The sequence below is a fragment of the Chlorocebus sabaeus genome, chromosome 15 (genome assembly GCF_047675955.1).
Source record: "Chlorocebus sabaeus isolate Y175 chromosome 15, mChlSab1.0.hap1, whole genome shotgun sequence".
Lineage (NCBI taxonomy): Eukaryota > Metazoa > Chordata > Mammalia > Primates > Cercopithecidae > Chlorocebus > Chlorocebus sabaeus.
In genome coordinates, this window is record NC_132918.1 from 48,699,751 (window position 1) to 48,722,719 (window position 22,969).

A 22,969-nucleotide genomic window follows, 5' to 3' on the forward strand; every position below is an offset into this window, starting at 1 on the left:
CTTTACTCCTTTTTTTCCTCTTTTACCCTCATATCCAATTCATTATCATCTGTAAATCTCTTCCAAATATGTCTAGAATTGGACCATTTCTCACAGGCTCCTACTACCCTACTCCAAATTCATACCAACTCTCACCTTGATGGTTGCAGTAGTCTAGTAATCTGTTTCCATCTTGGCTCCTCTACAGTCTGTTCTCAAGATAGCAGGCAGAGTGATGATATTAAAATATAAGTCAGAGATCATGTCCTTCTGCAGCTCAAAACCCTCCACTGATTCCCCATTTCAGTGAGTAAAAGCCATTGTTTTTATATAATGGCCTGGAATGTCCCATACAATATTGATGTGTCACCTCTCTAATCACATTTTCTATAACTCACCTTTTTGCTACAGTCATAATGGTCTTCTTCCTCTTCCTTGAGTATGCCAGGGATGATCCCCACAACAGGGCCTTTGAATTTGTCTGGAATACTCTATCTCCTCAGAGAGAGGCTTATTTCCCTAGGCTTCTGTGTCCTCATGTATACAATGAAGTTCAGTTAGATGACCTCTAAGGTCTTTTCTAGCCACAAAATAGTATTGCTGTCGTACTCTAGAATATATACAGCTCCAGGGTTGGAATCCTGCCTCAACTCCTCAAACTAATGTCTAAGGCCTTCTATAATCTAACCCCACCTAATTATATGATGTATATCCAACTGTTTGGACATAATAGTCTGTTCTTGTCAGACTGGTCTCTTTACTTTCCCTTTCCCACAGATGATTCCCTTTTGGGGTTATGTGTTCTTTCTGTTCCTTCCACTTAGAATGCCCATTTTTTTCTCTCACTACAAATAACCCTCTAGGTCTCAGTCAAAATCTGCTATTTCCTTGAGAATCATTTGATGTTATATTTTCTCATTATCTCCTGCATGCAACCCGTCTTACTGGGTGCTATTTCATTGTTTATTTCAGCTGAACACTCTCATGTTTTATCTCTTAAATGTCCTAAGAATTATGAGAGCCAAAATATAACACATATACATTAATAAGCAGCCTAACCTGATGAGCAAATTCAAGAGAACTCACTGTAATAAAAAATATTCAAGCTTTGATTGGCAAAACATGGCAATGTGTACAAATACCTTTATATAGATATCAAACAGAACACCCTAAAGAACTATACCCAAATGTTTGCTTTCTGATTAAACATATGGCTTACCTTTTCTCTGAAGTAGTACTGTGAACATGGATTTTGGAGTTAGAGCTCAAATGTCAGCTCTCGCGTTACATAGATCTATGATAAATTGCCTTATCAGTTTGAGCCTCATTTATACTTGTCTATAAAATAAAATCAAAATAATAACAGCATTCTTATGACAGTAGCATTACTATAATGATATTAAAATAATGGGTACACAGTTCATTTACCATACCTGGCACATAATAGACACTCAGACAATACTTGTTCTATCCTAATGTTCTAATTCCTCTCCTTAGAGTCAAAATCACCCATAATGTACTACTGTAGGCCAAAGTCCCACCAGCCATTGTGCCATGATGATAGAAATCTCATGCCATTTTGACTCTTAATAACTGAAGAGCTGGCCAGTTGCAGTGGCTCACACCTGTAATCCCAGCACTTTGGAAGGCCAACGTGGGTGGGTCTGTGGAGCCCAGGAGATCAAGACCAACCTGGGCAACATGGCAAAATCCCATCTCTACAAAACAATATGAAAATTAGCCAGACATGGTGGCACATGCCCATAGCCCCAGCTACTCAGGAGACTGAGGCAGCAGGATTGCTTGAGCCCAGAAGTCGAAGGTTGCAGTGAGCCAAGACCACACCACTGCACTGCAGCCTGAGTGACAGAGCAAATACCCTGTCTCAAAAACAAAAAACAAAACTGAAGAACGTTGGGCTGGGCACAGTGGTTCATGCATGTAATCCCAGCACTTTGGGAGGCCAAGGCAGTAGGAACACTTAAGCCCAGGAGTTTGACACCAGCCTGGGCAACATAATAAGATCCCTGTCTCTACAAAAAAAAAAAAAAAAAATAGATTTTTTAAAAACTGAAGAGCCTTGAGTGTTTCTATCCATGTGACCTCATTAGATCTTCCTTGGTACTCCCATGCATATCACAACTATTTTGGAGCTTGCCCACTACCAGTGAGGACATGTTGTGTCTCCATACCCAGTGTCCATTTGTCTGTGCTGAGAAGAAAGTAAATAGGGCCTACCAAAAGCAAAACTGTGAAATAATTCATTTGTATTGACCTTCTCTAGCCTTCACTTTTGCTGCTTCTTGCTGCTTCAACTGTGGGAAATTGTCTGTCTCTTTTTGCATTCAGGCCTATCCAAAAATGAAAGGATCTGATAGAATCTTCATATGAAACTTATGCCATTTTGCTAATTCTGTCTATTTATGAACTGTCTCAATTACTGTAACTTTATAATCAGTCTGGCTATCTAGTAGTGAAGTCTTCCATCATTTAAAAACCTCGACAATATAAATATTAATAAAAATCAGATATTGGGATTGTTATTAATCCCAATAAAACATGGGATTAATAAAATTAACATGGAAGGGAATGTAAGTGGGCTAACATCCTCAATTTTCATAATATAGAGCCAGAAATGATAACTTTTTAAAAATATTTGGTGGAAAAGTTTAACCATAATGATATCAAGTAAATAGAATGAATGAACCCACCAGTACTCATTCCCTACCTTGCTCTAGTCCAGTACTATTTCTTCTATAAACCCTACTCATTTCCCACCTCCACCTACCCATTGGATGGGATTATTTTGAAGCAAATCTAGGGGGATCTTTAGAGACTGGTATTTCTGTTGTGAAGAAACATTTACCTAAAGTTTAGTATTTTGTTTGGTTTCTGCATTTGTTAACATCAAGCAAAATTAGATTTAATTATTTTATTGAAAGGAGCATTTTTGTCTGGGTGCGGTGCTCATGCCAGTAATCCCAGCACTTTGGGAGGCCAAGTTGGGAGAATTGCTTAAGGCCAGGAGTTTGAGACCACCCTGACCAACATGGTGAAACCCCGTCTCTACTAAAACTACAGAAACTAGCCAGGCATGATTGTACTCACCTGTAGTCCCAGGTACTCAGAAGGCTGAGCCATGAGAATCACATGAACCTGGGAGGCAGAGGTTGCAGTGAGCCGAGATTGCGCCACTGCACTCCAGCCTTGGTAACAGAGCAAGAATCTGTCTCAAATTTTAAAAGTAGCATTTTTATAAAATGATTGTTTTCTTTATATCTTGCAAACGAATGCATAGAAAAAAATAGAATGATGATCATTATGTTAATGAGTCTGGTGGTAGAGTTCATGTGGCTTTAAAAGTCTGTATACTTTTCTATATTACTTAAGTTTTTTTCTAAGGAACTATATAATTTATAAAAATAATGTAATTATTAAAAGTTGAAGATAATAAGTAGTTATAATATTAATATTTTGTTTAATTTATAAGAATTTTAATTTTCAGGGTGCAGTTCTACCTCAAGAAATAAACCAAGTAAACCAACATCATAAATCTGGCTTTAATGACAACAGTGTTAAATATCAGCAAAGAAAACATGACCCTCACAGAAAATGTAAGTTTTAAATTAGAAAGGTGTACTTGTGTGTGCTCTCTGCTTCTTTTTAAAAAAAAAAAAAAAAAATTTTATTAAGATATAATTCACATACCATAAAGTAAATTCGTTCTTTTAAAGTATTCAGTAAGTGGTTTTTTGTATTTTCACAAAATTGTATAACCAACACCACCATCTAAATTTAGAAAATTTTTGTCACCTGAAAAAGAAGCACCATACCTATTAGCAGTCACTCCTCCAGGCCCTGGCAACCCATAGTTTACTTTCTGCCTCTATTGATTTGCCTGTTCTAAACACTTTATATAAATGGAATCAGAAAATATATGAACTTTTATGACTGACTTCATTCACTTGTGTATTTTCAAGATTTATCTATGTTGTAGCATGTACAGTTGGCCTTCCGTACCTGTGGGTTCCACATCCATGGATTCAACCAACTGAGGATCAAAAACATTCAGAAAAGACAGAGTGCGGTGGCTCATGCTTGTAATCCCAGCACTTTGGGAGGCCAAGGCAGGCAGATCACTTGAGCCCAGAAGTTCAAGACCAGCCTGGAAAACATGACAAAACCCTATCTCTACCAGAAATACAAAAATTAGCCAGGTGTGGTGGCATGCACCTATAGTCCCTGCTATTCAGGAGGCTGAGGTGGAAGGGCTGCTTGAGCCTGGGTGGGGGGCAGAGGTTGCAGTGAGCTAAGATTGGCCACTACACTCCAGCCTGGGTGACAGAGTGAGACCCCTTCTCAAAAAAAAAAAAAAAAGAGGATGATTGTGTCTGTTCTGAACATGTGCACACTTTTTAATCTTATTCCCCTAAACAACACAGTATGACAACTATTTACACAGCATTTACCTTGTATCAAGCATTATAAGTAATCTAGAGATTATTTAATATATAAGGAGTATGTGTGTAGATTGTATGCAAATACTACACTATTTTCTATAAGGGACTTGAGCATATGTGGATTTTGATAGCCGCAGGAGGTCCTGGAAGCAATCTTCCACAGATACGGAGGGACAACTGTATCAGTACTTCATCCTTTCTTATGGCTGAATAATATTCCATTGTATGAATGCTACGTTTTGTCTATCTGTTCATCCATTTGTAGACATGGAGGTTGTTTCCACATTGGGGCTATAGTGAATAATACTGCTATGAATATCTGTGGAAAAGTTTTTGTGTGAACATATGTTTTCAGTTCTCTTGGGTGTATGCATATGAGTGAAATTACTGAGTTGTATGGTGGTAACTCTTAAGTTCAGCTTTTTGTAGAACTACCAAATTGGATATTACCATTTTACCTTTGTACCAGCGATGTGTGAAGGTCCAATTTCTCCACATCCTTCACAACAGTTGTTATTGTCCCTCTCTTTGACGATAGTCATCCTAGTAGGTGTGAGGTGGAATGTCCTTGTGATTTTCGTTTGTAATTTATTAATAACTAATAATGTTGAGCATCTTTCATGTGCTTAACATGCTCACTTACTAACTGTATATCATCTTTGGAGAAATGTCAATTCAAATCCTTGGTTCATTTTTGAATTGGATTTTTTATCTTTTTTCTTGATTTGTAAGAGTTCTTTATATATGCTAGATATTACATGCTTCTTGGATATGTGATTTGCAAATTTCTCCCATTCTGTGGATTTTCTGTTAACTTTCTTTATATTCTCTTGAAACACAAAAATTTTAAATTTTTATGAAGTCCAATTTGTGTGTTTTTTCTGCTTTGTCTTTGGTTGCTTGTACCTTAGGTGTCATATCTGAGAAACCATTCCCTAATCCAAAGTCACAAAGAGTTACAGTGTGTTTTCTTTTAAGAATTTTATTGTTTTAGCTCTTAGATTTGGGTCTCTTTCCATTTTGAGTAAAAGTTTATACATGATATGATACAGAAGTTCATATTCATTCTTCTGCGTACGGATATCCGTTTATCCAAACATTGTTTGTTAAAAAGACTACTCTTTCCCCATTGAATTTTCTTGACACCCCATTGAATAGTCTTGGCACCCTTGTCATAAATTATTTGATTATAGAGCCAGGCATGCATCTGTAGTACCAGCTGCCCAGGAGTCTGAGACGGGAGGATTGCTTGAACTGAGGAATTTGAGTCCAGCCTGGGAAACAGTAAGACACCATCTCATTTTTAAGAAGTAGTTGACTTTAGATGTATGGGTTCATTTCTGGACTCTCAATTCCATTCCACTAATGTATATGCCTGTCCTTATGTGAAATACACAGTCTTGATTACTGTAGCTTTGTTGTAAGTTTTGAAATCAGGAAGTTTGAGCCCTCTTTGTTCTTCTTTTTCAGGATCGTTTTCTCTATTCTGGGTCTCTTGCATTTCCATATGAATTTATGATCATCTTGCTTATTTCTGCAAAAATGGTAGATGGAATTTTCATAGGGATTGCATTAAATCTGTAGGTTACTTTGGGTAGTATTGTCATCTTAACGGTATTAAGTCTTCCTGTCCGTGAACACAAGATGTCTTTCCATTTATTTAGGTCTTTAATTTCTTTCCACGATGTCTTGTAGTTTTCAGTTATACAAGTCTTACACTTTTTTGTTGTTTATTTCCAAATATTTTACTCTTTTTCATGCTTTTTTCAATGGAACTGGGTTGTTAATTTTATTTTTTGATTGTTCATTGCTGTTATAGACATAAAACTGATTTTTGTATATTGATCTGGACACTTTCCTGAACTGTTCATTAGCCCTAATTTTTTGTGGCTTCTGCAAATAAAGATAGTTTTACTTTTTCCGATATAATCTCAATGCCTTTTATTTCTTTTTTTGCCTAATTGCTGTGTTTACAACAACTAGTGCAGTGCTGAATAGAAGTGGTGAGAACATGCATCCTAGCCTTTTATTTTTTATTTTTTATTTTTAATTTTTGTGGATATATGGTAGGTGTATATATTTATGGGTTACATGAGATATTTTGATACAGGCATGCAATGCATAATGATCACATCAGGGTAAATAGGGTATTCATCACCTCAAGCATTTATCTTTTATGTTAGAAACAATATAATTATGTTCTCTTATTTAAAAAGATACAATTATTTTGATTATAGTCACCCCATTATGCTAGCAAATACTAGGTCTAATTCATCTATTTTTTGTACCTGCTAACTATCCCCATTCTCCCTGCCCCACTGCTCTTCCCAGCCTCTAGTAACCATCCTTCTACTCTCTATCTTCATGAGTTCAATCGTTTTTAATTTTTAGCTCCCACAAATAAATGAGAGCATGTGAAATTTGTCTTTCTGTGCCTGGCTTATTTCACCTAACATATGATTTCCAGTTTGATCCATGTTGTTGCAAATGACAGGATCTCGTTCTTTTTTATGGTCAAATAGTACTCCATTATGTATATGTACCACATGTTCTTTCTTCACCAGTTGATGGACACTTAAGTTGTTTCCAAATCTTGGCTATTGTGAACAGTGCTGCAACAAACATGAAAGTGGAGATAATCTCTGCAGTATACTGATTTCCTTTCTTTGGGGTATATACCCAGCAGTGAGATTGCTGAATTATTTGGTAGCTCTATTTTTAGTTTTTTACAAAACCTCCAAATTGTTCGCCAGTGTTTGTACTAATTTACCTCCCCACCAACAGTTTACAGCGGTACCTTTTTCTCCACATCCTCGCCAGCATTTGTTACTTCCTGTCTTTTGGATAAAAGCCATTTTATCTGGCGTGACATGATATCTCATTATAGTTTTGATTTGCATTTCTTTGATGATCAATGATGTTGAGAAGCTTTTCTTCTTTTCTTTTTTTTTTTTTTATTTTTATTTTTTTTAAGACGGAGTTTCGCTCTCGTTGCCCAGGCTGGAGTGCAGTGCTGCGATCTCAGCTCACTGCAACCTTCGCCTCACTGTTTCAAGCAATTCTCCTGCCTCAGCCTCCCAAGTAGCTGGGATTACAGGCGTGTGCCACCACCCTTGGCTAATTTTTGTATTTTTAGTAGAGACAGGGTTTCACCATCTTGGCCAGCTGGTCTCGAACTCTTGACCTTGTGATCCATGTGCCTTGGCCTCCCAAAGTGCTGGAATTACAGGCGTGAGCCACCGCATCCAGCTGAGCACCTTTTCATATACCTGTTTGCCATTTATGCCTCTTGTTTTGAGAAAAGTCTGTTTGAAGCTTTTGCTCATTTTTTAATGAGATTATTAGATTTTTTTCCTAGAGAGTTATCTGAGCTCCTTTTATATTCTGATTATTATCCATCTTATCAGATAGATAGTTTGCAGATATTTTTTCCCATTCTGTGTATTGTTTCTTCATGTTGTTGATTGTTTCTTTTGCTGTGTAGAAGTTTTTTAACTTGATGTGATCCTATTTGTTTATTTTTGCTTTGGTTGTCTGTGCTTGTGGGGGACTAGTACTCAAGAAATCTTTGCCCAGTCCAGTGTCGGAGCTTCCCCAATGTTTTCTGTTAGTAGTGTCATACTTTAGGCTTAGACTTAAGTCTTTAATCCAGTTTGATTTTTGTATATAGCAAGAGATGGAGGTCTACTTTCATTTTTCTGCACATGGATATCCAGTTTTCCCAGCACCATTTATTGAGGAGGCTATTCTTTCCCCAATGTATGTTCTTGGTGCGTTTGTCAAAAATGAGATGTGTGGATTTATTTCTGGGTTCACTGTTCTGTTCCACTGGTCTGTGTGTTTGTTTTTATGTCAGTGCCATGCCGTTTTCATTACCATAGTTCTGTAGTATGATTTGAAGTCAGGTAATGTGATTCTTCCAGTTTTGTTCTTTTTGCTCAGAATACCGTTGGCTATTCTGGGGTTTTTGTGGTTCCATGTAAATTTTAGGATTGTTTTTTCTATTTATGTAAAGAATGTCATTGGTATTTTGACCAGGATTGCGTTGAATCTATAGATCCCTTTGAGTAATAGGACATTTTAACAATATTGATTCTTCCAGTCTGTGAACCTTGGAATGTCTTTCTCTTCTTTTGTGTCGTCTTCAATTTCTTGCATCAATGTTTTATAGTTTTCATTGTAGAGAACTTGTACTTCTTTGGTTAATTCCTATGTAATTAGTTTTATCTGTAGCTATTGTAAATGGAATTACTTTCTTGATATCGTTTTCAGATTGTTTGCTGTTGACATATAAAAATGCTACTGATTTTTGTATGTTGATTTTGCATCCTGAAACTTTACTGAATTTATCAGTTCTGATAGTTTTTTGGTGGAGTCTTCAGGTTTTTCCAAATATTGTTTATTTCCCATCTGGAAGGTCTGTACAATGCTGAAAGTGGAATGTTGATGTCTCCAGCTATTACTATATTTGGATTTATCTCTTTCTTTAGTGCCAATAATATTTGCTCTATATACCTGGGTGCTCCAGTGTTGGATATATAATTTTTTACAATTGTTTTTATACAGATGTTGTATCCTCTTGCTGAATTGACCACTTTATCATTATATAATGATCTTCCTTGTGTCTTACTGTTTTTGTCTTGAAATGCATTTTGTCTAATATATAAGTATAGCTAGCCCCTGCTCCATTTTGGTTTCCCTTGACATTGGATAACTTTTTCCATCCCTTTATTTGTCTGCATGTGTCTTTATGGTCACGTGTGTTTCTGTTAGGCAACAGATCATTGGGTCTTCTTTTTTTTTTAATCCATTCAGCCACTGTGTGTCTTTTCTTTTTTATTTTTAAGTTGACAGCAGGACTTTATTATGGTATTTATCAGCATATATATAAAGCACACTCTTCAGTTGCTTTTTATTTTTATTTTTATTTTTATTTTTTTTGAAGAGAGAGAGAAAAGGATTTATTGTCTACAAACATAATTACAATAAGCCCAATTCAAAATGGTGATTAAATTTTAATAAAGCCCATGGAGGGTGGTCTTCTTGCTGAGAAGGGGAGTGAGATGTATTTATAGAAGAAAGGGCTATTTCCCTCTACATCCTGACCCTGACATGTCCAGGGTTAGTGTTGCACGAGTAGTTTTCATGCCTCAATTTTTATTCTAGACAATTCTTTTCATTAGAGAGTTTAGTTCATTGACATTCAGTGTTATTATTGACGAGTGAGGACTTCCTCCTGCCACTTTGTTATTTGTTTTCTGGTTGTTTTTTGGTCTTCTCTTCGTCCTTTCCTGACTTCGTTTTAGTGAAGGTGATTTTTGCTAGTGGTGTGATATAATTTCTTGCTTTTTATTTTTTGTGTATCTGTTTATGTTTTTGATTTGAAGTTATGAGTGTTGCAAATACTCTTATAACCCATTATTTTTAACAACTTAACACTTAACACTGCTTGCATAAACAAACAAAAAGAAAACTAATAAAAAGTCTGTAATTTAACTTCATCCTGCCGCTTAATAATATTTTGCTGTTTCTGTTTATATCTTACTATATTGTCTATGCCTTGAAAAGTTGTCAGTTATTATTTTTCATTGGTTCATCAGTTATAATAATATAACACACCATACAGTGTTGTATTATATGTTTTTCTGTGTACTTACTGTTACCAGTGAGTTTTGTGCCTTCAAATAATGTCTTATTGCTCGTTAACATTTTTTGCTTTCTGATAAAGTATTCCCTTTAGCATTTCTTGTAGGACAGATCTGATGTTGATGAAATTCCTCAGCTTTTGTTTGAGAAAGTCTTTATTTTTCCTTCATGTTTGAAGGAAATTTTTTTTTTTTTTTTTTTTTTTTTGGTCAGGTATACTATTATAGGATAAAAATTTTTTTCTTTCAGCTCTTTAAATACGTCATGCCACTGTCTTCTCACCTGTAAGATTTGCACTGAAAAGTCTGCTGCCAGATGTATTGTAGATCCATTGTATGTTATTTGTTTCTTTTCTCTTGCTGCTTTATGATCTTTTCTTTATCTTTGACCTTTAGGAGTTTGGTTATTAAATGCCTTGAGGTAGTCTTCTTTGGGTTAAATCAGCTTAGTATTCTATAACCTTCTTGTCCTTGGATTTTGATACCTTTCTCTAGGTTTGAGAAGTTGTGTGAAATTATCTCTTTGAATAAACTTTCTACCCCTCTTTCTCTACCTTCTTTAAGGCTTAATAACTCTTAGATTTTCCCTTTTGAGGGTGTTTTCTAGATCTCATAGACGTGCTTCATTCTTTCTTATTCTGTTTTCTTTTGTGTTCTGTGTGTGTGTGGTTGGTTGGTTGTTTTTGAGATGGAGTTTCGCTTTTGTTGCCCAGGCTGGAGTGCAATGGTGCAATCTCAGCTAACTGCTACCTCTGCCTCCCGGGTTCAAGCAGTTATCTTGCCTCAGCCTCCCGAGTAGCTGGGGTTACAGACATACGCCACCACGTCTGACTGATTTTGTATTTTTAGTAGAGACGGGGTTTCTCCATGTTGGTCAGTCTGGTCTCGAACTCCCAACGTCAGGTATCCACCTACCTCAGCCTCCCAAAGTGCTGGGATTACAGGCATGAGCCACCGTGCCTGGTCTATGTATTTTCAAATAACCCGTTCAAGCTCACTAATTCTTCTGCTTAATCAGTTCTGCTATTATGAGACTCTTGATACATTCTTCAGTATATCAGTTGCTTTTTTCAACTCCAGAATTTCTGCTTGATTCTTTTTAATTATTTCAATATCTTTGTGAAATTTATCTGATAGAATTCTGATTCTTTCTCTATGTTATCTAGAATTTCTCTGAGTTTCCTCAGAACAGCTATTTGGGGATTTTGTTTGTTTTTATTTTTTGTTTTTGTTTTTGAGGCAGGGTCTTGCCCTGTTGCTGGAGTGCAGTGGTACTATTACGTAGTACTGCAGGCTCAACCTCTTGGGCTCAATCAGTCCTCCCACCTCAGCTTCCCAAAGTGTTGGGATTACAGGCATGAGCCAACGCACGTGACCAAAACAGTTATTTTGAATTCTCTGTCTGAAAGGTCACATATCTCTGTTTCTCCAGGATTGGTCCCTGGTGCCTTACTTAATTTGTTGAAGTTATGTTTTTTGCTGGGTGGTCTTGATGCTTGTTGATGTTCATTGGTGTCTGGGGATTAAAGAGTTAGATACTTCTCATAGTCTTCAAAGTCTGGGCTTGTTTGTAGCAGTCCTTCTTGGGAACACTTTCTAAGTATTTGAAATGACTTGGATTTTGTGATCTAAGCCGTATCTACATTAAGAAGCACCTCTAGCCCAATAATTCTGTGGGTCTTAGAGAATCAGAGGTACTGTCTTGGTGGTCCTGGAGAAGATTCAAAAGAATTCTCCAGATTCCCAGGCAGACTCTTGTTCTCTCCCTTTACTTTCTCCCAAACAAGTGGGGTCTCTCTCTCTTTCTGAGCCACCTGGGCTTGGGGATGGGGTGACACAGGTACCCCTGTGGCCACCACCAGTGGGACTCTACTGGGTCAGACCTGAAGCCACCACAGTAATGGATCTCGCCCGCAGCCCACCATACCCGGCTGTCACCTGTGTTTACTCAAGATCCTAGTGCTCTATAATCAGTAGATGGTGAAACCAGCCAGGCTTGTGTCCTTCCCTTTAGGGAAATGTGTTCCCTTAGGTCCCAGGTAGATCCTGAGGTGCCATCTAGGAGATAGGGACTGGATTTAAAAACCTTAGAAATCTACCTTGTGTTGTACTGCAGCTAAGCTGGCCCTGAAACCTTGAGACACTACCCTTCCCACTCTTCCCTTCACTTTCTGCAGGCAGAGAAGTATTTCCCTGTGGCCATCACCAACCACACACCCATGAGGAGTACTGCTAGGCTGTTGCTAATGTTCTCTTAAGGCCCAGGGGCTCTTCAGTCAGCTTGTGATAAATGCTGCCTGGCCTGGGACTCACCCTTCAGGGCAGTGGAGTTCCCTCTGGCCCAAGGCAGGTCTAGAAATGCCATCTAAACCACACCCTGGAATTGGGGACCCTGAGAGCCCACTTAGTGCTCTGTCCCACTTGGCAGAGCTGGTACCTAAGATGCAAGACAAAATCTCCTCTACTTTTCCCTCTGTTTTTCTCAAGCAGGACTCTCTCAGCATAGCCACCACAGCTGGGCATGTGCTGGGTCTCTTATGAAGCCAGCATGTCTCAGAGTCTCATCCAAGGCACATGGGTACTACCTGGTATCGCTGCTGGTTGTTTCGGTCCCAAGGGTTCTTTAGTTAACAGGTGGCAAATCCTGCCAAGACTGGGTTCTTCCCTTGAGGACTGTAGGTTCCCTTCTGGCCCAGGGCATGTCTAGAGATGTCATCCAGGAGTGCTACGGCCTGGAATGGGGTCTCATGACTCTGACACAAGCCTTACTGAGTTGGTATCCAAGATACAAAAGTCCTCTTTACTCTTCGTTTTCTTTCCTCAGAGAGAGATGTCTTTTGGAGCCTCAAGCTGTTTTGCCTGGGGTTGGGGGAGTTGGAAGAGTGGTGGCAAAAGCACTCCCTTAGCTGCCCCAGCAAGAGTCTCAGTAAGTCACATGCCTAGCAAATCCAAGGCTGCAAGCCCAACTCAGCACTAGGATGTATAGTCCTTGTGGCCTTGACAGCCTTTCAGGTTTATTTAGAGCTCCAAAGCACTTCAGTCTATGGGGGCAAGGCTTGCAGGTACTCAAGTTCCCACTGCCTTTTTTCTTGAATAAACACTCCCTAGATTGCTGCAAGCCTTTGGTTAACTTCTGTGGTTCTGAAAATATGAATTCTGCTAATTTATGCCCATTCTCTTGTTGCTTTTATGGAGGAGAGAATTTCTGGAGGTCCTTACTCTGACATTTTTGCTGATGTCCCTTCCCCCTAACTACTTGAGATAAATCCAGTTACTTTTCTGCTTATAAACACTTACCTATTATATACTCCAAATTATATTAAAGGCTTTTCTTTAAAATAGGTGCAAATATTTTGTTAATATTCTCTCTTACATAATTTATATATTTATACTCTTTAAATTTATTCAGTAGTATCTACTGTGTTCAGGCACAGTCAGGAATGAGAATCTTCATCCTGTAGTAATTATTTCTCTTCCCTTGACCAAAGTATTTCCAAATATCAGAAAATTATTCTTTATGTTCAAAATATGACTCGTTTATTTATTCAACTACTATTTATTGAGTACAAGGCACTGTTCTAGATGCTGAGGATATATAACTGAAAAAGAAGACAGATTTTCTGACCTTTTAGAGTATAATGGTGTTTACACTCTAAGATGGAGACCGATAATAAGCAAGTAAACAGTAAATCTCATAATCTGAAGTAATGGTAAGTGCTATGATGAAAAGTAAAACAGATTAAGAGGATAGAGTGACAGGGGTGCTCTTTTAAATTGGGTTTACAAGAAAGGTCTTTCTGAGGAGATGAGATTCCAGCAGAGACCCTAATAAAGGGTTCAAGAAGGCATGAACTGTGCAAAGCTGGCTGAAGAACTTTCCAATAGAGGAAATATCAAGTGCAGAGCCCAGAGCCCTGAGTCTAACTTATTATATTTTATATATGCATGATACTTTATTTATCTGTATATTATAGGTAGTAAAATCTTTTAAACATTTTTCTAAAAAGCTGTTTTCAAAAAATTTTGTGGTTTTTAACTTTGGTTCAGTTTGGTAACTGCTATACCTTTTTTAATACCAATATCTATATGTTATTTTGGTTTATTTTACTCTTTAAGTTAAATACAGATTAATGTCCCTATAATCTGATAATGATAAATATAGCATAAAGGTGTTATATTCAAATGGATTTTAATTTTTCTTCAAATTAATATTTACATAAATGTTATGTAAACAATTTGAGTTACGTGGAGTTTCAGTTAGTTTTCTTTTGTGTATGTCTCGACAAATGTTCAATGTCAAGGCATGTCAGCTCACATTTTCTTTTCCTTTGTTTCGTAAGATTACTTTCTTCCTTTCCTCTCTTCCTTACCTCCATTACCTTCCTTTCCTCCCCTTCCTCCCCTTCTCTATTCCTCTCTCACCCTTCCTTCTCCCCTTTGTGCTTCCTTCCCCTGTCTCTGATCGCATTCCCTCCCTCCCATGCCCTCCTCACTATTCCCCTTCCCCTGCTTCTTTCCTCAGTCTTTCTTTTTTAATATTCCCTCCCTCCCTCCCTCCCTCCTTCCCTCCCTTCTTTCCTTCCTTCCCTCCCTTCTTTCCTTCCTTCCTTCCTTCCTTCCTTTTTCTTCTTCTCTTTCCACCCACCTTTTTATTTTTCCAGGCTGGCTTAATGAACAGTCTAGTGATAGAAAGTGGTAAAAATAAGTTATAGTAGATCTATGTAATCCAGTATATCCACTATAATAGAATATTATGCAATAATTTCAAAGTATGTTTTTTGTGCTTCTTCAAATCTACCTCATGCCCCTCGTATTCTTCATCTTCATATTCTGTCATTTACCAAATCCTATGAAAATAATCTCTCAAATTCATCCTTTGCTATCTCCTTCATCTTCACATCCTGTCATTAGCTGAATCCTAGAATTTTTCAAATTCATTATTTTCATTTATCCTACCATCCCCCAATTTCCCCTTAACAGGGCTATTCAAATAGCTGCCTGAGTTGGTCTTGTATTATTCTTCTATCTAGCCAATAGGCTATTGCCATATTTTAATCATCCTAAAGCACAGTTCTCCTCAGATTACTACCTGCTCAAAAACTTTCTGTTATTGGCTGCCCATTGCCTACCAACTTAATACAATACCATAGGCTTCAGTAACTTGCAAATTAAGGCTCTAACCTGCTTTTTTAGTTCTCTTAAGCTCCACTTTACTCCTTAACTTTCTGCTTCCATGTCTTTTTTCCCACTATTTCCTTTGCCTGGAGTACTTAACTTCTTAGTCTGCCCTTTAGAAACCTACCATCCTTCGAGGCCCAATTCAGATGCCGCCTTTCCATTTTCACTACTCTTATCTAAGTGTCTCTTCTCCGCCTTATCTATATTATAAATTCCTTAAGTTCAAAGACTGTGTCTTGAAATTATCTGAGTTTTTAACACAGTGCCTTGCTATTATAAATATTTAGTAGTTTTAGTTGTGCAGTAAATACTTCCATTTATGAAAATTTATGTTTTCTTGTCTCTAGTTAAAGAAGAGGGTAAGAGTCCTAAAGCTGAGTGTTGGTCCCAAAAAATGTCCAATAAGCAGGTAAGCTTCCTTAAAATCAAATTTCTGGTTACCAGTTTTTTAATGCAATTTGTGGCTCTGTAGCATTGTACTGAATTTCTAAACTTTTTCAACCAAATTTATAAGATATGTGACCAGAGGGTCACTGAAGTTAAGCTGACAGTCACTTGGATGGGAGTTTGTACACCTAAAGTCCCAGATTTGGAACTAGAAGCACCTGAAATCCTGATTCTCTCATTTAATAGTTGGGTGGCCTTGAGCAATTCATTTTTACCTCTCACAGTCTCAATTTTCTCATCTTTAAGTGGAGATAAAAATATCAATCTCGCCGGGCGCGGTGGCTCAAGCCTGTAATCCCAGCACTTTGGGAGGCCGAGACGGGTGGATGACGAGGTCAGGAGATCGAGACCATCCTGGCTAACACGGTGAAACCCCGTCTCTACTAAAAAAATACAAAAAACTAGCCGGGCGAGGTGGCGGGCACCTGTAGTCTCAGCTACTCAGGAGGCTGAGGCAGGAGAATGGCGTGAACCTGGGAGGCGGAGATTGCAGTGAGCTGAGATCTGGCCACTGCACTCCAGCCTGGGCGACAGAGCGAGACTCCGTCTCAAAAAAAAAAAAAAAAAAATATCAATCTCTTGGCCGGGCACGGTGGTTCACACCTGTAATCCCAGCACTTTGGGAGGTGGGTGGATCACCTGAGGTCAGGAGTTCAAGACCAGCCTGGCCAATGTGGTGAAAGCTTGTCTCTACTAAAAATACAAAAAAATCAGCCGGGTGTGGTGGCATGTGCCTGTAATCCCAGCTACTTGGGAGGCTGAGGCAGGAGAATCACTTGAACCCGTGAGGCGAAAGTTGCAGTGAGCCGAGATTGCGCCACTGCACTCCAGCCTGCGCAACAGTGAGAATCTGTCTCAAAAAAAAAAATTAATCACTTGTAGTTGCTCCCAGTATATATAGTCTTTGATATGTGTGTGTGTGTGTGTGTATACACATATATATACACACATAGACATTATATATGGTCATATATATATACACACACATAGACATGTGTATGGTCTTACATATATATGTTCTTATATATACACACACATATACCATATATATAAGACATATATATGGCCTTTTATATGTATATATTTACACACACCTATATAATATGGAAATATATATTTACATATACAGTTGAAGTACATGGAACAAAGTGGCAAACTTAGGCTAAATTCTGTGGAATTAGATTGGTGTGGGGGAAGCCGAGATCATTTATGTTTTACTTTATATAGTCTCTGCTGTTTACAAGGATTATGTATACATTTTATAATGAAAGGAAAAGTTTTGATCTAAAAAAATTTGACATGTGTATTTATTAGATGTGTACTTTTCTGTATGCCTATCATATTTTAATATATATATTTTAAAAACTGATCTCTTATAGTAATATATTAAATTTATAAACAGTGTCTTAGCTAAATATTTGGCACGTAACAGGTAGTAAATGGAACCCATTAATGTTTAGATACCAGTAAACGGTTTAATTACTTGACTTTTAAGGCCCTCTCCTTTTGAAACTTATACTGTAATTTCCTTTCTTCTGGAAAAGGGATTGATAAACTTTTTGTGCAATAGACATCTTTGGTGAAGCCCATGGACTTTTGGCGAAGCCATTATTATTCTCAGAACAGTATTTTTAATGCTAAAATAAAATACATACGGTTTTAAAGAAAACCAGTTATACTGATATACAATTAGAATCACCGGTGTTGTGGTTTTCATAGTTGCTTTGGGCTGCTGTAATAACAGTACCACAGACTAGGTACATTTGAACAATAAACATTTATTCCTCACAGCTCTGGAGTCTGAGAAGTCCAAGATCAAGGCACTAGCAGAATAATGTCTTTAATGCTAAAATGATTTAAAAGAAAACCAGTTATATTGAAATACAGTTAGAATCTGGTAAAGTGCCATTGTCTGGTGGGGTCTCCTTTTCTGGCTTGCAGATAATGCATCTTCTCATATTCTAATATGATGGAGAGAAAGAGCTCTATTCTCTTTCTCTCATATAAGGACACTAATACCATCATGGGTGTTACACCCTGAAGACCTCATCTAAACTTAATTACCTACCAAAGGCCCCACCTCCTAATATGATCCCATTAGGAGTTAGGATTTTAACAGAAGAATTTTGGGGGAATACAAACATGCAGACCATGTAAGTGGTTTGTTGCCTATATTCATAATTGCAGGAAATGCTAAATCTCATTTAGAGGTTAATGAAGATAAAGGTGTAATTTTCCCCATCCAAGTTTATAGGCACCCTTTTCTTACGATATAAAAGGGAAAATAGCACATAAAATTTTTTGCAACAATTCATTTAGAACACTATTACATGTGAACTACAAATATATTTGCACAAAAAGTTTATTCTTACTTTTTTTGTAGACTTTGGAAGGGCCTGCCAAATATGATATTAAGCTATCAAAGAGAAATGAAAGTCCAGAAGTCTCAGAAAGCCAAAAGGTTGTGACTGGTTATTCAAATGCTATTGTTACAGTAAAAAACTATTTATTCAAATTCTCTTCCCAGACTTTTAACACCTGGGAAGATGATTGAGTGAAATTGAATGACCATTTTTGTATATAAAACTCAGCTTTTTGTGTGTTCTTGTGTTATACTTTCATCTTCATGCCCAAAATATTTATTCTTTTAGCCTAATTCTGGAATTGAGAACTTTTTAGCATCTTTGAATATCTCCAAAGAAAATGAAGTACAGTCATCTCATCATGGGGAGCCTCCAAGTGAAGAGCATTTGTCACCACAGTCATTTGCCATGGTTCGTATTTTCTAGGAACTTTCTTACTATGGTAATTTCTCGACTGTTGACCATGCAGACATATCCCATGCAAGTGTTCAAACACTTCCCTCGTGGAGGCTGGTATGTTATATCATTATTGTCATCTTGTGAGGAAGCCAGGCTGCCCTGGGCAATTTAGCCATACTTTTTCTCTTTAGACCACAATTCCCCTGCTTTTCAAACATTGCTACTAGGTAACTGGGGTAAAAGTTAAGCAGGAGGATAAGTATCATTTCTATATCAGAAATGTGGGTGGTGGGTTTTTTTCAGTTTCTATCTGAATGTAGTTAGTGTCTTAATTTTTAACAATGGAATTCTTTCCAAGAAAGATCAGTAAGTTCTATAACTCTAATGTTGACTTTCTTCTCTTCACCCTCACTGTCTCCATGTGAATCATTTTCAAAAAGAAGGGAACACGAATGCTTAAAGAAATTCTAAAAATTGATGGCTCTAACACTGTGGACCGTAAGAATGAAATGAAACAGATTGGTAATGAAATCCCTGTTTCCTCTATTAGAAGAGATGAATATGGATTACCCTCTCAGCCTAAACAAAATAAGAAATTAGGTAAGTAAACTAAATACTATTACCAATAATATCATTTTAAAAATTCAATTCATTTGGTTCTTTTTATTGGGTACTTTTAAAGATAAAACTACTTTTATTTTAATTAATTTGTTTATTTGAGAGATGGTGTGTCCCCATGTTGGCCAGGCTGGTCTCAAACTTCTGACCTCAGGCAATTCTCTCACCTCAGCCTCCCAAAGTGCTGGGATTATAGGTATATGCCACCACATCTGGCCCAAAACTACTTTTATTCTTAAAACTATAATTTTTATACTTGTTTCAGTTATATAATAATGTAACTGGCCAGGTGTGGTTCATGCCTGTAATCCCAGAACTTTGGGAAGCTGAGGCAGGCAGATCACTTGAGCTCAGGAGTTCAAGATCAGCCTGGGCAACATGGCAGAAACTCCATCTCTGTAAAAAATACAAAAGTTAGCGGGTATGGTGGCTTGTGCTACTGGGGAGGCTGACATGGTAGGATTGCTTGAGCCCAGGAGGTGGAGGTTGCAGTGAGCCAAGATCATGCCACTGCACTCCAACCTGGGCAACAGAGACAGACCCTGTCTCAAAAAAAAAAAAAAGAAAAGAAAAAAAGAACAGTAATAATATAACCATGTAACCAGTAGATCTACAGTCACTAAATGTCTTCTTGTGATTACTTAATTGTAGTGTTATAGATATTCATTCTGTAGACATCCAAACCTTTAAAAGTTTGCACATTCTAGCTTTTGTCCTTAGTAATTTAAAAATGATCATGTAACTTAAATACATTATTTAACTTTTCTGAAATCTTGTTTCTTATTTATAAAATAATACATTGCAAATTACTTGTGACAGTTATATAACATGTATAAATATAAAGCAGTTAGCACTATGTCCAACACATTGTAGGTGCTAATAATTGATACTAATATGTTAAAATAACCGTTGTAAAAATAGAAAAATCTACAAAATCAATTAAAAATAATTAATAGAGTTAGATATAGGAAAGTGGGTCATAATCTTAAGTCTGTAAAGCCTATAGCATAACATGTGGCACATAACTGGATTTCAGTAAATATCCGCCATATTTGTTCCTACCCTTATACTTTAGCATTTTATCTGTGTAATGATCTGCCAGAGGCAGCCAGGAAGAATGACCGATACAAAAGTGGATGTGGGCAGAAGTTTCTCAGAGAAGTGAAAAACATTTTTGAATAAGCAGATCTAAATGTATTAAAGATCAAAACCTGGAATTGACCAGGCGTGGTGGCCCACGTCTGTAATCCCAGCACTTTGGGAGGCCGAGGCGGGTGGATCACCTAAGGTCAGGAGTTTGAGACCAGCCTGGCCAACATGGTGAAACCCCCCCCTCTACTAAAAATACAAAAAATTAGCCGGGCGTAGTGGCAGGTGCCACCAAGTAGCTGTAATCCCAGCTACTTCAGAGGCTGAATCAGGAGAATCGCTTGAACCCGGGTGGTGGAGGTTGCAGGGAGCTGAGATTGCACCATCACACTCGAGCTTGGGCAACAAGAGCAAAACTCTGTCAAAACAAAAACAAAAAAAAACCTGGAATAAAAGCAGAACCTTGTCCCATTTATATTTCAATGATAATTAATTAAAAATTCCAAAAAGTATTAGGAAACTGATTATTTATTATAGTGACAGACGCTTTCCTAAAATAGAACCAAATAAATTTTAAGACAAAGTTAGATAAAGATGGTCCCATTGTCAAAAACAAGTTTTACTTTGTTTCAGTATAGGGAAAAAAAAAAAAAACTCATAGGCTTTAGAGTCTTAGGGTCACTAGCTCAGAATCCAGCCCCTGTTATAGAACTAACTGACTCCGTGACTTTGAGCAAGCCACTTAACTGCTTTTTAAATCTATATTAGCAAGAATATATTAATTAATTCTTCAATGAGGTATGCTCTTGTTCTGTTAGTGAGTTTGTTAATCATAAAGAATGTGAACACTCAGAATTTTAAAATTATCTTCCATATAAAAACACTTAGAAGACAATTTCAAAAAAAAACTTTTAATATTTCAGAGCAACAAAAATATTCATCCATGTGTCTCAGAATGTAAGGCGGAATTGCAAGAATTGAGATGGAAGCCAAAACTTCAAAACTTAAGGATTAATTATATTTCAGCTCAAGAAAGCCATTTGTTTTTTCACTCTTTTGTTGTTTTATTTTTCTCTTCTTACTTCTGCAAAACAAGAAAGCCATTTGTTTGTTCAACTTTTACTTGTAACAGTACCATGTAGTCATTAGCTGCTCAAGGTTTTAATTTTTGGCAGTTAGGTACTTATCATATTTTAAAATCTTTATCTTAATTTATCATTAATCAGTTATACTCATCAAAAAACCTTTACTGAAGTCGCAATAGTTTTAGGAAGTACTAAATAGTTCTTTATATGTGCTTCGTGGAAGACTCATCTTTTTAATGCAGTTGGTGGCTCTATAGCATCTAACTGAATTTCTCAGGCTTTTCAACCAAATGTATAAGCTGTGTGACCAGAGGGCCACTGAAGGTAAGCTGACAGTCACTTGGATGGGAGATTGTACTGCTAGAGTCCAGGATTTGGAACAAGAGGCACCTGAAATCCTGATTCTGTTATTTAATAATGGGTGGCCTTGAGCAATTCACTTCACTTTTTAGCAGTTTCCTGCTTGCTCTTCTATAAAACCCTACGATAAGTTCATAATTTGAGATAGTATTTTATTAATACAGATAGACTCTTTTCTCTTTTTTGGTAGCATCTTATGTGAACAAGCCTCACAGTGCTCATGAGTACCATAATGTTCAGTCTATGGACAATGTGTGTTGGCCTGCCCCCAGCCAGATCCCTCCTGTATCCACACCAGTAACTGAACTTTCTCGAATTTGTTCCCTTGTTGGAATGCCACAACCTGATTTCTCCTTTCTTAGGACGCCGCAGGTATAGTATACTACTGTTCCATTTACATAAATTATTTAACATTAAGCTTAAATAGGTTGAAAATGTTTAGCTAGAAAAAATGTAATGGGGCCTAATTTTCTTAACTTTATGAGCAGCATAGATTTATGCTTTTTACCCTAGCTCTAATATTTATACATAACCAAAGCCCTAAGAGAGATTGACAGGGAGGAACTGGGCTGCAGGTATCCTGGCAAGATTCCTCAGACTAATAGAGCCAGGGATCTTGGCCTGCAGTAGCAGTTTTCACACTTTTTGGTCTCAGAAACTCCACACTTTTTTTGGAGGACCCCAAAGAGATTTTGTTTACTTATATCCATATTTACTGTGTTTGAAATTAAAACAAAAAAATTGGCCGGGTGTAGTGGGTTATGCCTGTAATTTCAGCACTTTGGGAGGCCAAGGCATGAGGACAGCTTGAGGCTGGGAGTTCAAGACCAGCCTGGGCAACATAACAAGACCTCTTCTCTACAAAAAAAATATAAAATTAGCCACGTGTGTTGTGAGCCTGTAGTCCCAGCTGCTCACAAGGCTGAGGCAGGAGGACAGAAGCCCAGGAGGTCAGGACTTCAGTGAGCCATGATGCCATTATACCATTTTATACCATTGCACTCCAGCCTGGGCAACAGAGCAAGACCTTGTCTCTGAAATATTTATTTATATATGTATATATATAAAAAATTTTATCTATATAAAATATTATAAGTAAACCTGTATGTTTATTAATCCATTGTTTATTAAAAATAGCTTTCACCTGATAGGCATCTGTAGCACATTTCATCCAACAGCTGTAGAATACACATTCTTTCCTCAACAAATGCAACATTCTCAAGGATAGACCAAATATCCTTGGATATTGGTCCAAGGATAGGCCACAAAACAAGTCTCACAAAATTCAAAAAATTAAAATTCAATCAAGTATCTTTTCTGACCATAGTGGAATAAAACCAGAAATC

At 37.3% G+C, this 22,969-nt stretch overlaps 1 protein-coding gene across 4 annotated transcripts in view; it reads left to right on the top strand.

Annotated features, from left to right (window-relative positions):
- Positions 1-22,969, top strand: part of XRN1 (5'-3' exoribonuclease 1) — a 136,328-nt gene that overhangs the window by 91,918 nt on the left and 21,441 nt on the right. For 3 of the 4 annotated variants that reach the window (XM_008008855.3, XM_008008858.3, XM_008008859.3), the window contains exons 33-37: positions 3,485-3,593; positions 15,610-15,671; positions 18,361-18,483; positions 18,912-19,071; positions 21,814-21,995. In XM_008008855.3, coding sequence (XP_008007046.1) covers positions 3,485-3,593; positions 15,610-15,671; positions 18,361-18,483; positions 18,912-19,071; positions 21,814-21,995 — 636 coding nt within the window. The remainder of the gene's footprint in view (positions 1-3,484; positions 3,594-15,609; positions 15,672-18,360; positions 18,484-18,911; positions 19,072-21,813; positions 21,996-22,969) is intronic. The other variant, XM_008008857.3, reaches the window with a different exon arrangement.